General features: G+C 40.5%; 1 protein-coding gene across 2 annotated transcripts in view; it reads left to right on the top strand.

Moving 5' to 3' along the window:
* GNS (glucosamine (N-acetyl)-6-sulfatase) overlaps window positions 1-17,218 on the top strand; it is a 250,164-nt gene extending 232,946 nt beyond the window's left edge. Inside the window, exons 13-14 of one of the 2 annotated variants that reach the window (XM_085653417.1) lie at window positions 4,472-4,632; window positions 14,564-17,218. In XM_085653417.1, the coding sequence (XP_085509543.1) occupies window positions 4,472-4,632; window positions 14,564-14,642 (240 nt within the window). In that variant the 3' untranslated portion in view covers window positions 14,643-17,218. The remainder of the gene's footprint in view (window positions 1-4,471; window positions 4,633-14,563) is intronic. The other variant, XM_085653416.1, reaches the window with a different exon arrangement.
* Window positions 17,219-17,445: the final 227 nt, after the last annotated feature.

Here is a 17,445-nt window from a genome sequence, read left to right as displayed (position 1 = left end):
GTTGGAGACGCCATGTGGGAATGCATGCCCTACTTCTAGCCCTGGTCATTTCCACTAATTAGTTCTGCTGAGATAATCTGCATGTTCAATTCTTGTGTTAAAGTGCTGCCTGAGGAATATCATATCCAGTCTGACATGTAAATCATGGGCTTGGGAACAGTGCAAATAATCTTGCGTGTCAGGGTATTTCAGTTGCCAGATATCTACCAATATCTTTTGTATCACCCATCCCACTAGAGCCTGCATTGTGCTTATCGCTGGAGAATTGGGAAAAGGAGGATTTGATCTGTCCAAATTCACATTACATATGCTATTCAAGTCTCATGACATTACTTTTCTTACCTGAGGGTAGCCAAGACAGTATATGTGATACTTTGATATAAAATTGACTTTGTTCTGAATTTGGTGCATAGATGCCTGCTAACAGCACATCCTCTGCATCTAAGTGGCCCTAGACGCCATGACATATCGGCCTTCCTGATCTATGTAGTTAATACTGGTTACAAATGGTGTTGCCTACTTACCCAAAGAAGTGCTTCTTAGGTGAATGCTGAGGAAATTGTGGCAAATATTTGTCCTCCATTATTTTAGCAATTTTCAGTACTTCCCCGTGGGTGAGCTTCATCTTCTCTGGGAGAGCTATTTGTGATGCGAGTCTTTTTAGATAACTGTATATTTTGTATCTTTTGGACCTCAGATATTCTATATTACTATCTTCGGGAGAGACTTCATCTACTGTTTGTGAAGACTCTTATTTTGTTTCTGTGAATGGCCCTGCTGTACTTTTTTAAATGGCAATTACCGAGCCAAATCTGGTTGGTGTTTGTAGAATGATGTAGCTTGTCGTAGTTACTGCTGACACTTTTAAACTCTTGACTGATCTTCCCACTGACCCCCCCCCCCTCATATCCCCTCAAAAAACAGATAGCAAGACAATGGCTCCCTGTCCAAAACTAATTCCAAACCTAGTTCTTAAGTGTCCATAACCATCTCGGTTAAAATGGTTTGTTGTTGTGGAGTAATGGCTTGTGCATTTTTCCCAGTGCTACTTAGTTGATACTAATGATTTATATGGGGAAAAAAATATTAACAAGCATTATTAATCATGTGTATTCACGTTCCTCCTCAGTATCTCTGATAAATAGGTTATTAAATTACCTCAACGTCTGATTTAGGTATTAGTTTTGGTGATCGTGTGACTTTCAGAGACTCCTTCCACCTAGCTGACTTCATAGTGTCCGTGTCCTATTCAATGTCTCGCTGTGGTATCTTCAGTCTCTCGTATCATTGACTGCTGCAATTGCTTGCTCTCTTTCTCCATAGACCACTTCCCTCCTGGGCCTATGTATGTAGTGGGCTCTTTAGTTTCTACGCCTCTTCCTTTTGACTTGTCTGCATTTGGTCTCTTGTGTACTAGGGGGTCCCCCTCAATTCCAGGCCTGCTTAGGATTCTTGTGTGCCATCCACTATTATTTTTAACTGCTTCAGGATAAGTGACAAGTATTTGATGTTCAGATCTCTCAGCTTTCTCTTGACAGTTAAAACACAAGCTTGCTGTTCCTGCAATGCCGCTGTGTAGCAAGGGAACGGCATCCCCTTGCTGTTTTTCCACTTTGAAATGCCCTGCTTCTCTCGCTCTTTGCTGGATGTGTCCCACAAACTTAATATACATGACACCACTCGTCCCTGGGGTGCTCCCAAAGGTGGAAGCTATGCACGCTTTTGACTCCATATTGCTTGGTCCTTGTGGTGCCACAGTTTGTGCTAGCCAGGTTTCCTCAAAGCCAGTCACATCAGTATTTGATATACTCCCAGATAAGCCTACAATTTATGCATTGTTTCTCTGGGAACCTACCTTCCAACTCTTCCACTCTATGTTCAAGAAATCTGATCTGTTTAGTTGGATCAGTTGATTGGCTCTAAGGAGCTTCACATCTGCCACTGCTGAATCAATTTTTCTGTCAAGTGCTTCTCAGTTGGCTACAATCACCTCCATCTTCTGTCTTATTTGTCTGTTATTGTGGGATGCGATGAATTGTTGGCTTCTCCTTGCATTATTATTTCAATCATTGTTGCATCAGTTTGTTCTGTTAGCAGCTTGTAGTTTGTTGGTAGCTTTCGATCACGCCATGTTTCTTTTGTGTTTTTGGCAGCTGAAAGAGATTGCAGCCGTCGTATGCACAGTTCTGTAGTCTCCACCTGTTACTTCTTTCTAATATTAACTTGTAGATATTATTTTGTAGTTATTTCACTACATAACTAATGGTCTGCAATGGGCAGTGTATATTAGGTTGACTGTTAATCCCCAAGTTCTGATTCAGCATATCTCAAGACTAACTTTCACTGTATTTAAGCAGTGGAGATTTGTGGGGCATATTCATGCCGGAGCATTTATGGTGAGGGGTTGCTCCTAATCCGCTGATTATGGCTTTAATTTCTTTGACTTTTATCACCACTGTAGCCAGGGTCGGATTTTCTCCAGGTCTAAAGTCTGTTTCATCTGGGTCAGATATGTATCATGTAACACTGCAGCTTCCCTTACAGGCGACCTGCTATGGGGGTTAAAGTGTTCATCTACGCCTTTGTTCATGCCCAGTGGGGATTTGGTCGGGGTGGAGGATGACCATAAGCACTCCCACACAAAGCCTTTGACTCACTGCTCTGCAGCTGACTTCTCAGTGTCACAGCTCCCTGGTTGTTTTCCTTGATTGCAGATGCCTCAGGTGATAGTTTTTTGATGGCCAGGACTCTGTTACTTTTGTGAGTGTGCATGCCTTCTTGACAGCGAGGTAGCTGCCATTACAGAGCAATGCCCTTACAGCTCTGGGGCTCATTCCTGGATCGGTGTCCCTTGAAGGCTCATCTGACTCCATTTTCGGTCTTTGTAGTCTCTTCAGCAATTCATTTTGGTCATTTGTGCTTCAGTCTATCAACATTTCCCCCAGGAATTAATTTTTATCTGTTCAGTCCTGGAACACTTCAGGAGTTTTGTTATTTCTGATTTCAAATGTAGACATTACATGATGAGGCAGCTAACCCTTTTGAAAATAATAACAAAATAGAAAAATGGAGCAAGAGCTACACAACCTTATAGGGTGCATAAGGCCTGTTGCTTTAACCCCTTGAGTGCCCATGACGAGATGGTCTCGTCATGGGCCGCGGTTGCGCTGTGCCCATGACGAGACTATCTCGTCATGAGCCCCGCCCGCTAATGAAACGCCCGGCACAGGGCGTGGAAAGGGCGGGGCACTCAAGGGGTTAAAGGTTTTTTAAGTTGTCAAAAAACAACAAGTTGTCGAATCACTAAAATCTAATGTGCTTTCCTGGTAAATGTTTAGACCAGGCTTATGTTATGTTGTGTGATATGTTGTGTGTTATGTGTATTTTTAAAGTGCACTATCACCTGCGAGGGTATGCTGTGCTGAGCCAGTGAGTGTACCTATCCCTCCCCATGGTAGGTTAGTTAATTAAAATGCCAGGTCTTCAGTTTCTTGTGGAATTCAAGATGAGGAGAGGAGGTTCTGATGTGGGGGGAGACCCGTCCTTCTGATCTGGTTCTGTGTATACATGTGATGTGTGTGAGTAGGAGTCTTGTGGAGTGGAGGTGTCTAGGTAGTTGGTGGAATGACATGCAACTGTCCAGGTAGGTGGGGCCTAAATTATGTAGTTAGTGTCTTGAATGTGGGCATGAAGAGTCTGAAATGAGCGCATTTGTGTATCCGGAGCCAGTGGGGCTCCCTGAGGTATGGTGTGTTGTGAGCTCTGTGTAGGAGTTTGAGGATGAGTCTGGTTGCCTAGTTCTGAATGGTTTGTAGTCTTCCAGTGAGATTCTTTGTGATCCCGATGTACAGGGTGTTCCCATAGTCCAACTTGCTGGTGACTAGCCGTGAGTGATAACTTTTCTAGTGCTGCTTGGGAGCCATTTGAAGATTTTCTTCAGCATCTTCAGGGTATGGAAGCAGGATGCACTGACGGCTTTGACCTATGTAGCCATGTCCAGTTTGCTTTTGATGATTATTCAGAAGTTCCTGGCATGAGTGCGTCAGCGGGTTAGGGCATAATGTTTTGTAGGAATAATGTGTTCCTTCCAAATTGTATTAAGGATGGTGGCAGAAATATCTTGATGTTTGAGAAATATTTGAGCAGGTGTTTGATTGTCTTCATATTTTATGTATAGACCAAAAATATTTTCATCTCACTTACCCCAACATGTTGCATCTCTTATTTGTGTTTTATCTGGAGATATGGATACCAAAATATGTTGACTGAAGTTCATATTTATGAACGATGTGCATCAAATAAAGTGTATCAAACCGAGTTTGCAAATTATTTGTTTTAGAGGTAAGGAGTTAATTTGTGTTAATATTGTAATCGCGGGTTTGCAAGAAAATAATTTTAACAATGGCAATTAGTGTTTTAATCCCTTCCTAGTGAATGACACATTACACTTTTTTATCTAATATTTTTATAGGTGTTTGTGGAGGTCTATAATGTGACTGAAGATCCCCACCAGCTCACCAACATTGCCAAGACCATTGACCAGGAAATCCTCGAGAAGATGAACCATAGGTTGATGATGTTGCAGTCCTGTTGCGGATCATCCTGCCACTCAGCAGGCGTCTTTGACCCAAGGTAACCAAACTCTTTGGCTCAAATGTGACTGTTTCAGTCACCACGTTTATTGTATATGTCAGCATTGTCCTTCAAGTCAGGAGCTATAGAATAATTACTGGCACAGTCCATTGAATTATTTAGTATATAGCAACTTCCTGTTAATCATGTAATTTGAAGATTTTCCTTCACTGCTCTGATACGAGATGACCTGAATTATTGAGATGTTCTTGATCGATAAAGTGGCTATCTCACGGTGGACCTGGGAGTTGGGGCCTACCCTTTCAATTAATATGTGGTGTAGATCAGAATAGTTTTTACTTTTCTAAAAATAAAACAATCTCTACTTTCAAAATGATATATGGCACTTTCTCGTGATTAAAACAATTTATTGTTGAGAGGTTGATGAGGAGAAATATATGATGATAGCCAGCTGTGTCATGGGGACACGTTTAAGGAACTGCCATTTTTTCAGACTAGGGATGGATATCATCTGCTCAAGGTGCTTGCTGTAATTGTTTTTTTTTTGGGGGGGGGGGGGAATCACGGAAACTCTTGTCTAATGTTACTAGTGCTGCAGATTAGATTTTTGTTCTCATTTTCAAGTGACTTAGAAAGTGATCTGAAATGACCTCTGTATACAGTCATGAGTGACCCTTGATGTGATATTGTGTGGCCTCTTGAACACAGTTGAGATTGTTGGTCACAGGAATCAGTGGTCTCAACAGAGAAGTTCATTTGTAATCCTAAACAAATCTACCCTTCAGACACCTACGCTCTGCCTTCCTTCACCTCGCTCACACCCCCTCATACGTCATAACTACAGCTGAGGTCATTCCTTCTCCCACCTTGTGGCCAGATCCTGGAACGACCTCCCTCTTCACCTTCGAACCTCACCTGTTCTGCTGGAATTCAGGAAAGGACTCGAGACCCAGCTGTTCGACTGTGCCCTACCTCCGCAGCAGGATCCTCAGCGCTGGATATCCTCACGGGTTATTGTCCACACTATATAAGTCTTGTGTGATTGATTGATCGAATTAAAACAATCTAAGGTGATTTCTGGAGGTTTAACCCCTTAGCTGCTGAGGCTCTTCTCACCCCAGTGCTGAGCCATTTTTAAAAAATGTTTTAGGTACTTTCACTTAAGCTCTGACAACCTTTTTTTCCACGAAAAGATACCAAGACAAATTTGTGTCCTTTTTTTCTCACATCTTGGGGATTCTAAAGGTACAAAGGTTTTGTAGATTCTCCTGGTGGGAGCTTAGAAAATAGCCAAAATACAGCAAACTTGTGTTTTACCCCATATTTTGAGGGGCATAAAGACTGTGTGTCCTCCTTAGGGTGGGAGCAACCCCCAATGCCTAGATGGGCCTGCCTCATCCATTCTTATTTATTTGTTTTTGGACCATTTTGTTCCTGGTGTTTAATGTGTTTTTCTGCCTCTCCCAGCAAGCAGACTGGGGATGCACTCTCTCAATCTGCCCTCAGGAGGCCAGAAAGACTACCATGCCTGAGGGTGACACAGGCCCATGACCAGGGGGCCTGCTACCCACAAAAACAGAGCACTAAACAATTCCCTGGGGCGAGGGAGCAGATTGGGGGTAATACCCCATTTCTACTCCCCGGTCCGGCGACAGAAAGACCGATTTGACCAGGATGGAGGAGCACAGGCCCATGCCAAGGAGTCTACTCCCCTTGCAAGAAAACATCCCTGGTGTCTACTGGAGTGAAGCCATGCTTGCGAATCACCTGCCCAGTGTGATTCCTGAGCACTGGAAATGGGACAGTGTCCACTTTCCATCGCTGTCTCCCCCTTGTTAATCAAAAGTGAAAGTAGACCATGCCATTAACACGGGATAGCCTTCCCTTTCATTTTGTTGTTATGTAAGTGCAGTGTGTGACAAGTAGTCACAGCCACATTAAGGTCGTAAGTTATCCAAGAATCCTGTAATTTACTGCATTGGTAATTGCTCCTCAGTTATTTTTTCTGCTCTATCACTCAAGAATCTCTGAATACTAGGCTACTGGCCCTTAATCTAATTTTCTATAGATATGATTGTAAGAAGCGCATTTTCATCCCTCAGCAACTTTTGATGGGTCTTCCATTGAAGTGTTTTTTGATGAGGTGAAGATTTTTATTTACACCTTTTTACAAGTGGTGTTTTTGTCCATAGCTAGTCCTTTTTACCATCTGCCAGTCTTGAGGGAAATAAAGAATGGTGATTGTTCTTTATTGATTGTTTTACTGATAGGCTCCCTGTTGATCAGCCTCATAGATGTTAGTGGTAGTTCATTAGGAGTAGCCATCTTCACCTTCTACATCTCCGCCAAAGGAGAGCTATTGTAGATGAGAAAGTGCATGGTTCCCTTTGGGAGTTGCCATTGCTTGGGCATTGCTGGGCAGATATCATGGATTGTAATAGTAATCTATTGAACATCTGGCAGACGGTATTCTGAGAGGCCATTAAAGTAGCACTAATGGAAATTGGAAATCATTAAAGTATTGATAGCCTGGCTGACATTGCCATTGTTTTTTAGGTCAAAGGCTACTAGATAGCACACGTGTCTGGTTTGCTAACAACATTTTGGGGACATTCAGAAAGCTTCCCTAGGAATGCATTCCACCCATTGCTCCCATTGACTTTGTAGTTTGCAACTCACATGTGCTTGCTTTATATTTGCTGGCCTATCTGTTCTAGGCTGTCCAGCTTGAGTTTGTCCCTTCTGTTGCCCAAATCCTGTTTGCTGTATTCTTCCAACAGTACTAGGTTTCTGTAAACAGGCCTTTAAATCTTGGTCTTATCTTGTCACATTTGATGTGCATTCAGAGAGAGGGGTCACATTTCAGGCTCTGTCTTCCAGGAAGCTAGGTGTTTACTTTTCTTTCTCTGACTTCAAAGTGAGGAGATGTATGTGACAATCATGCTGGCTACTGGTTATGTGCTTGAGAAAGGCTGTACAATGTTGTTTAATATTTTTCCAGCACACAACAAAATTTAAATGTCTGTAAATGAACTGTGCAGATATTTCGGAATATATCAGAATTAGAAAAGTTTAAATTAAGCAGATTTTTGGCTAATTTTGATGTGTGGTGGAAACAAATTTTAATGCGATCTAAACAAACCAAATTCAATAGGTGATGACATTTCCACACATTATCGTTTGTGCACTGTATACTTTTATCAGTAAAACTGTATGTGTGTGCAACTATAAAGGTCATTTAAATTGAAGATGTGTTGTCTGTAATGGCAGTGCTGTACCACACCATGCAAACTCCACTTTACACCACACAACTCCACTCTATGCAACTCCACAAAGTCACTGCACTCTGCTCTGCACCACTCCAATCTACGCCACTTCAATCTACACCTCTCTACTCTATGCCAGTGCACTCTACCCCACACTATTCTACTATGCACCCGCTGCACTCTTCACCTCTCCATGCCACTCTACTCTGCAACACTACATTCTATGCCATTGCACTCTATTCTAATGCACTCTACTTATAACACAAATGTAAGTAACAAGGACCCCCTGATAAATTGGTAAAACAATTCCTAGGACACGGTAAATATACAGAAGAAAATAAATTCCTAGGCAACCTGAAGGTTTAATAATTGAACTAACGTTGATTGACTCAGTGTAAAAATATCGAGTTTGCACAATACGTTTAGATTAAATTATTTTAATCTGTAGTTATCATAATCTTGTTGACACATTCATTATTTTAAAATACCAATTTAGTGACATAAAAAACAATATTTATTCAAAACATAATTGATTTTCATAAAATTCCAATAAAGAGACCCAAAATGTGGCAGAAGTTAAGTCTTCGACGCGTGTTTCAGGGCAGTATGCGCCTTCGTCCGGAATTGCCACAACTTAATCTAAAAACAATAAAAATATATACTAAGAGCCAACATAACGTTGTAATAAAAACAATTTCATATTGTAATTAATGAGCATTTACACTGAGATACATATTCATAATTATAGGTCCTTCACGTTAACAGACTAATACTCATGAGCAAGACAGTCTATAGCTAGAAAATGAAATAGAGTGTAAGAAAGGTAAGATCAGAAAACCCCAATATTAGCTATATATCACCTAAGTGTCAAATCCGCATATGTATGCTTACATTTAGGAGATTGCTGGATGGCACGGGACTGGATAAGAATGGCGTGCCACGTTTCTTATCATTTATATGTTAAAATCTGCAATAATCAATATGGCTATATTAGACATTGCTTGGCATAATCGAGTTAAGTAAACGTTTATAAATTAGAAAATACAGTTACCTTTGAGTTCTAGATTTCCCCATTATTCTCTGAGGAGCTTTATTTTCTAATAATTCTTTATTCTATTCTAATACCGCGGAAGTTTAATAATAGTTGATTCTAAAAATAAAGATAAGAATAATTCTGGTCATTATAGTCACATTATAGTATTGATTTGTTATACACTAAACGCATTTAAAAGTTAACCTAGTGTAGATTAAAAGTTTCTCTCGCTTTTCATGTTCGATGTATGCACGTGGTAATTTACCCGAAGAAAATGAGGGCTTTAATTAATTATGACTGCCCGCATAATACTTTTTACTTGTAAAAAGAACAATTTATTTTGGATGTATTACCTGATACAAAGTTAAAATTACAGTCAAATTTGATTAAGGCTGTCCACATAAATGGCGAACATCCACGAGATGCAGTATAGCTCCTGCAAAAACGAGAAAGCAAACAATGCCGCTAAATTTGTTACTATTCCCTAATTAGTAGTTTAAAATATCTCAATATTACTTCAAGTTTGGAAATATATCCCTTTATTTCGCCTTGTCTTACCTTTTTAACAATCCGTCGTTGTATCGGGGTGCCGTGCTAAACGGCTACATGCTTCTCCTAAATCGTGTTTCTGGTATCAAATTGAAACACGTACTCTATGGTTTTAAATGCTAGACTATCCCTTCCACTGAGGTCACATGACGTTGACGGACGTTCTTACATACGCGTAATGCCGAACTTGCTTCCCTATTGGTACACACCATTTATCGAAGGGGAACTAGGGAGATTAAGGCTAGAATGTAAACCTATTTTTGAGTACTGGGATAACTCACCCATGACGCTGATTTTGGCTTGTGATCATTGTGTCAGCGTATATTCATAAGACCATTTTGTTTTGTTTTTTAACTTTATTGGGCCAAACAACTTTAAGTTTGACTATATTATGGACCTAGTCTTATTTAATACCTTCATGTTGTGTATCTCTTGTAGCAATTATTTTTCTATTAATATATATTTTTGCTCCTATTGAAATGGAATTTAAAGATGAAAATTAGAGCAACATTATTAATGAATTTAAGTATTATATCATTTATTATGAATAATGAAATACTTTTTCCTAATGAAGATATCTGATTGTCATCATGTTAAATAAAATTCCTGCAGTCATGCCCTTTTCTACAGTTTCTACGTTCGATCTCACTGCTATTATGAAAGCAATTCTTGTAGTAATAGAAAATGACATTTCCTTATCATTCTATATTTAAATCTGGCTTGAAAGTGTCCATTATCTACAATTCGATGTTTCAGCTAATGTTGTTTAATTTAAGAGACATTTTATAGTATCTTGTTCTTATGGCAAATAGTTATTTGTAGCTAATTATATGATTGCATTCTCCCAAGGGAGTTCATTATTTAATCCATTTTTGAAGGTGTCAAGAGAGAAAATCCAATAGACCTCTTGTTTTCTGCATATTTTTTGGCCCCCTTTGTCGTCTGCTATTTTAATCTTTTCTAGAATTCGCCATCATATCTCTTCTGGTTTGTGATTCTCTTCTATAAAATGTTTTACTAAGGGTGCTGTTAGCTTAGCTGTCCTAATGGCAGGTCGATACTCAGTGATTCTTGTTTGAATTGTTCTCGAGGTTTCTCCAACGTAACCTAGTTGACAGGGACAGAGAATTAAATAAATTACATTCTGTGTTTTACAGTTCCACAAATGGGTTGCCTTAATGGTACATCCATTATGGACCGTGATTTCACCTTCTATGACCATTTCACAAGACTTACAAGTATAGCATTTCACTGTTCCTTTAATCGGTATACTGCCGTTAATTGATTTTTGAATAAAAGGTTGATTCAAGAGTTGGGAGTCAAAGCGCGAATGGACTACCATATCTTTAATATTTTTGTTTCGGCGATATGCAAATAAAGGTTTCACTAATTTTTTCTTTTGTTCAGGGTCACTATTTAAAATATGGCAGTTACAATTTATAATTTTCTTTACTTTGGTGTTAATGGTAGAATGTTTTGTAACAAATACCAACTGGTTTACTTTTGTTTTTGAAGTTGATTTGAGAAGGTGATCTCTGTTGAAAAACCTGTCTCGTTTGAAATATTCGCTATAGATGGCGCTACCGAAGCCCCCAGGCTTACTCCTTTAATTTGCTGAAATAAATTTCGGCCAAATTAAAAGATGTTTTCAGTTAAAACTATGTTTAAGCTTGCAATTATAAATGATTTAGAACAATGTATGTAAAATTCAACAATAAACCATTCCTTCGCTACCAGTGATTCTTTTTTGGGGGATATTACTATATAGTTACTCTAAATCTAGTCACTAAAATGTCAGTATTTGGGTTAAATTTTATATTTTCTACTTTATTAATCATTTCCCTAGTATCCTTAACATATGAAGGGATTTTAGAAATGTAAGGTCTTATCTGATTATCAATAAACTTTGACAGAGGTTCTGTAACTGTACCAATAGCAGATACTATCGGTCTATACAGGTTTTTTTTCATGTCTTTATGTATTTTTGGCATACCATAAATACATGCTGTTTTACCTTTGGTGTTATTCAAGTAATCATATTCTTTAGATGTAATTTGCCCTGCATTCAGTGCCTGATTGGTCAAAATCTGTATTTTCTTTGTTATTCTATTTATAGGGTTAGATGCTATTTTAGAGTAGAAAGTTTGATCATTTAGCATGGATAACATCTTGTGTTCATTGTCATCGGTATTGATGACCACAATACCTTCCACTTTATCACAACTTCAACAACATATAACAATCAGATATCTTCATTAGGAAAAAGTATTTCATTATTCATAATAAATTATATAATACTTAAATTCATGAATAATGTTGCTCTAATTTTCATCTTTAAATTTCATCAAAATGCGATGCAGCCACGCAAAGAAATTTGTTTTATCTATTTAAATGTGTACTTACCTCCGTTCATCCATATTCCGGTGTTTGCATTTCCCCACCCTGCCCCTCCCCCGCCTCACGGAACTCCCTCCACGGACCGCTACTGAAAAGATAAGAAACGTGGCACGCTATTCTTATCCAGTCCCGTGCCATCCAGCAATCGCCTAAATGTAAGCATACATATAGGGATTTGACATTTAGGTGATATATAGCTAATATTGGGGTTTTCTGATCTTACCTTTCTTACACTCCATTTCATTTTCTATCTATAGACTGCCTTGCTCAATTCTCATGAGTATTAGTCTGTTGGCGTGAAGAAACTATGATTATAAATATGTATCTCAGTGTAAATGCTCATTAATTACAATATGAAATTGTTTTTATTACAACATGTTATGTTGGCTCTTAGTATATATTTTTATTGTTTTCAGATTAAGTTGTGGCAATTCCTGACGAAGGCGCATATCGCGCCGAAACGCGCGAAGACTTAACTTCTGCCACATTTTGGGTCTTTTTATTGGAATTTTATGAAAATCAAATATGTTTTGAATAAATATTGTTTTTTATGTCACTAAATTGGTATTTTAAAATTATGAATGTCAAGATTTTGATAACTGAAGATTAAAATAATTTCATCTAAACGTATTGTGTAAACTGGGACTCTACTCCGCACCTCTTTACTCCTCAAGACTGCACTCTCTGTCACTCTACTTTGCACTGCTGCACAGTACGCCATTGCACGCTACACCAGTGCACACTACGAGACTCTAAACCATTGCGCTTTCACTGCACTCTACGCCACTCTATTCTACTCTGAGCCACTCTACTCCACTGCATTCTACGACACTCTACAAGACTACACTCTGCCACTGAACTCAATGCTACTCTACGCCACTGCACGCAATGCCACTCTACACCATTGTACTCTACATCACTGCACTCTACCCCACTCTACTCTACTCCGCACCACTATACTCTACGCCACTGCTCTCTGCACCACTCTACTAAATGGCAGTTTAGTTTGCCACTGCACTCTATTTACTGCAACCTGTATCACTCCACGCCACGCTAATCTATTCTGCACCACTGCACTCTACACCTCTGTACTCTACGCAACTGCACTCTATTCCGCTCTACTCTATACTTCTGCACTCCACCCTGCATCACTCCACTCTGTCCTGAACCATTCCACTCTACACCACGTCACTCCAATCTCATACACTCTGCACCCCACACCACTGCAGTCTACTCTGTCACTCTTGTCTGCACCACTGCACTCTACGCCACTCTACTCTGTCACTGCACTCTATGCCAATGCACTCTACACCACTTTACTCACAACCAGTGCACTCTACCCCACTGCACTATATGCCAGTCTACTCTGCACCACTGTACTTTAAACCACTTCACTTTAGGCCATTCTACGACACTCCATTCTACGATACTACACTCTAATGTTCTACTTCATTAACCTCTACTCTACGCCACTCTACAACACTACACTCCACGCTACTCTTTCTATGCCACTCCATGACACTTTACTCCACTTTATTCAATGACACGATACTCCACTGACACACTATGCCACTCCGCTCTACGCCACTCGAATCTACAACACTCTACTCCACTCTGACATTGCACTCTCCTACACTACTGCAATCTATGCCACTCTACTCCACGACACTCTACTCAACACCCTCTATGCCACGCCACTCTGCACCACTCCATAACACTCTATCCCACTCCGACACTCTACTCAACGCCCTTCCACTCTGACACTCAACTCTAATCTACGACACTCCACTCCACTTTACGACACTCCGCGCTACTCTTCTTTACCCCCCTAACTTTTAGCCATGCTGAGCAGCAGCCACTCTGATGTACAACATGGCTAAAACATATTAGCAAAATCAATAGCTCTTGCATAGGCAAGACCTATTGGCTTTGCCAATGCTTGTTTGCCTCAGAGGGTCAATCTGGCTGCTTAAGGTACTTTTCTGTGTGCCAAGGTGGCATCCAGTAAAGATTGTGCTTCCTGTGTCTATGCAGAATGTGACTATTTCACAAATCACTGATATGAAGGCCATATGTGGAATTAAGTTTTTTATCTTGTGAAGGAGTGCAGCGGAAGATTGTCTGATTGACAGTTTGATTGATGTATTGCTTTAGGTCTGCAATCTAGTCTGAATCCACAGGCTTTTGTAAGAAAGGCAATGGCAACACCTGAGCCAGGCTTTCGTATTATGTTGTAGCGGACGGTTTTGAGGGCATTATGAAGGGATCCAGTTTTGCATATTTTGAGAGATTTTCTATCATCGTTGAGGTGAGCTTTGGGTTAAAGAAGGCTCTAGATAATAGATATTTTAGATCATTTGCATGAAAGTAGGTATTTATTTACAAGAAATAGCCCACTAGCATGTACATACTCAAGTCCTACGCCTATATGGAGATAAGCCAGCTCTTCAGAATTTAATGAAGACACCTAAGATGGCAAGTAAGCAACCATTACTTATGTTGTTAAAGGCAGGGAGGGAACGGTTATCAAATAATCATGTAATGACCAGGTTATTGAAAATGCATGGCCTGTGTTGTCTGTCTGTGCTTCTTCACATGTTTATTCTTCCTCGGAGGGAGAATATGCTCATAGACCTGTGTTTTGGGTGTCTATCTGCACTGTGCATCTGTTTGTTGCCAGAGTATGTTAAGTGTGCCATACATAAACTGCTCTCTTATTTTGCAGTTACAGGTTTGACCCACAACAGATGTTCAACAACCATGGAACGCACATGCGCAGATTTTCCAAACGGCCATTAAAATGAGATTGCTAAAACTATGAACAGTTTGGCGCCAATTCTCCTCTGTTGGATTGGACATGGTTTGTCAGCAAAGAACTCCATCTGCAACACGGACCCCAGCAGCTCCCTTTTTGTCAGAGAGCTTTGATTTGAATCCCCAATCCTCTTTTCCTTGTGCAACATGAACATTTTTTTTTTTATCGAATGATGAATATGTTCATATTTGTAGCCTGGCCATAACCCACGCTTGTGTACCACTCTCCAGGTATGCTTTCTCTCGGGGTTGTGATGTTCCTTTGTGGAACAAGCCATGCATTCATTCATTCATTTACAGATTAATGGAAACATATCTAGGCTGTGGCTGATGGTCAGCTGTTTCTAGTCATCTGGACTCTTCTATAGCCCCCTGGACAAGAGTGACTTCATGTGAAACTTCCGCAGTTTTACAACCCACAAGCGCAGTTTCTGCTGTGATCAGCTCCATCGCCCGGTATAAAGTCATTGGTTTGGACTAAACACAGGGGAGCGCGTCGCCTAATACATTTTCACTTGATGGTACTGCAAATTTGTAGCAAGCTCCCTCCAGCTTAGCTAGACATCTTCATGGAAGACTCCTGATAGATTTATGATCTAGAAGAAAGTGGGCATGGCTGTGGAGGGTGTTGGTCAGCACATCTTTCTGCTGTTCACCTGGGCCAACTTACTGTGATGGTCTGCTTACCTTGGTCATGTGTGCAGTGCCTGCAAGAGGCATCATGTAAAAGCAGATTCATGCTTGGAGGATAATTGTAGATATACATGGCTACATTTTGTTGAAAGCGCGTAATTACCACTGAAGGATTTGCTCACATAGAATTGACTGGTGGTACCTTGCACTGGAGGTGGGGTGTCCCTTGCAGTTGGTCATTGTCGTCTATTTTGAAAAGGATCACAGTGCTTCGGGCGCCAGTCTACGATATGCACTTCCCTTATTGTTCCCTCTCTTCATTGAAGTTCCTACCAGTCACTCCATTTTTCCCTACTAATTCCCCCTATAGTTGTATGTATTTTCTGTGCTTCTTCCGAGCACTATACTACGTGTCTCGTACTGGTCTATCCTGCTTCCACTCCTCTGTTCCACCCTACTGCCTCCTCACTGTCCTTATCCCTCCAGTGCATGCTCCTCATCAGTAGTCCTGATACGCGGTCATCAACACCTTGGTCCATACCACTTCTTGTCGCCTCCCCGATGCAATGTCAATGCACACGTAAAGTCTTGTGTAGTACAATTAGATTTTAGCTGAATAATTCTTTACCTATTATTGTGTTTTTCAAGTTTCAAATAGATGAATAGTTACGTAACAGATAAAGTTTTAACAGAAAGGAACTGAAGTCCTTCTTTGAACATGTTTGATCAGAAGCTATTCAGCTCTGCCTAACACAAGGTTGTTTTTGACTGAAGACAGCTGCTGGCCTGCTTCCGTTCGGCATGGGAACTCAATAGGGAGAGTGCTGATACAACACCCAGCTGGGAAGCCTGGGTCAGAATAGTTTCCAGTTTAGTTTAGGAAAAATGTGTGGGGTTGCATATACTTTTCAAATCTCCATGCCCGTGTAACTGAAGAGCCTACAGGCTCCTTGTCATCCTTTGACAATTGCATTTCACTGCAGAACTGTCATTTCATCGCTAACATGTTTAGACTCTTTGGAGAACCATTCATTTTCCCTTGAATACATTAAAATTTTGTAATTGTAAGCCTGGGTAAATATCACCGAAACGCATCTTTTAACCTCCACCTGGCAGGTTAGTGGTATGTTAAGGCTGAGGCGTAGACATAATATTGGAATGTTTTCTACTTCATTGCAGGAATACTTTAGGGCAGAATCACCGAGATGGTTGGACAAAAAAATTAACTGGCGCGTTCCCCTTCATTGAGTCAAGATTACGGTGGCCAGGCGCTGGCTGCTGCGTTCTGTTGCACACTCGATGGAACAAATACTAAGTAATGTCTTAAACATTGAAAATTGTGGTTTCTTCATTGCTGGGCCGCCGGGAGCATTCCTGGAGTGTGGTACATTAGTTGTTTTGTTTTACAATCTTTGTGTTCCAAAGTTGGATACTTAAGTCCCGCCCGTGCCAGTAAAAATGTAAAGATGTATTTTTTCCTTTGACTCTGCACCCTTGTTATATCTGGATAAAGATGGCAAAATCACGTGAGCAGCGCATGTTCTGTCGGATGATCCGCAGGCCGAGAAGAGGCCGAGGTATGCAAAGGAAGACCACAGATGAGCGTGCATTCAGCTGACGAGGAATGAAGACTGGTCAGTCAGTGACTCGGCACTTTGCACGGCCCGACTCCTGACGCTGGCGAGGCTTGCTTCTTTCACACAGGACCCTGCCGCAACTTTACTAAGTGAAACACTAATGCACTAATTTGCACGCCTCCTCCTTCTCCCTCCCACTGAGTTCTTGGTAATATCATGTTTTGTAAAGGTGCCCAGACCTGGATTTGTCTTGCACTGAATGCTTGTGCACCTCCTTTTTCTTTAGAAAAGTGCCCTTCAATTAACCCTAGTCACTGCTGCACTTTGTAAATTAATAAACAATAATGTGTTATTAATTTGTTATAGTTACTATTTTACTTTATAGACATACTGGGTTGGCTTATCAGACATGCATCGAAAGCTATACTATATTTTATTATAATTTGGGATTTTTCACCAATTTAACAAAACTATACTGTCCCTGCGAATCTTGCTTGCAGGGGCGTGGCTTGGTCAATAAGCGGGGAGAGAGGGGGGGGTTAACTTCAGGTTTACCAACAATCACGCTGGGTTCTTGTTAAAA

The sequence above is a fragment of the Triturus cristatus genome, chromosome 4_1 (assembly GCF_964204655.1).
Source record: "Triturus cristatus chromosome 4_1, aTriCri1.1, whole genome shotgun sequence".
Lineage (NCBI taxonomy): Eukaryota > Metazoa > Chordata > Amphibia > Caudata > Salamandridae > Triturus > Triturus cristatus.
Note: the sequence above shows the minus strand (reverse complement) of the source record. Positions and strands in the feature narration are given on the sequence as shown.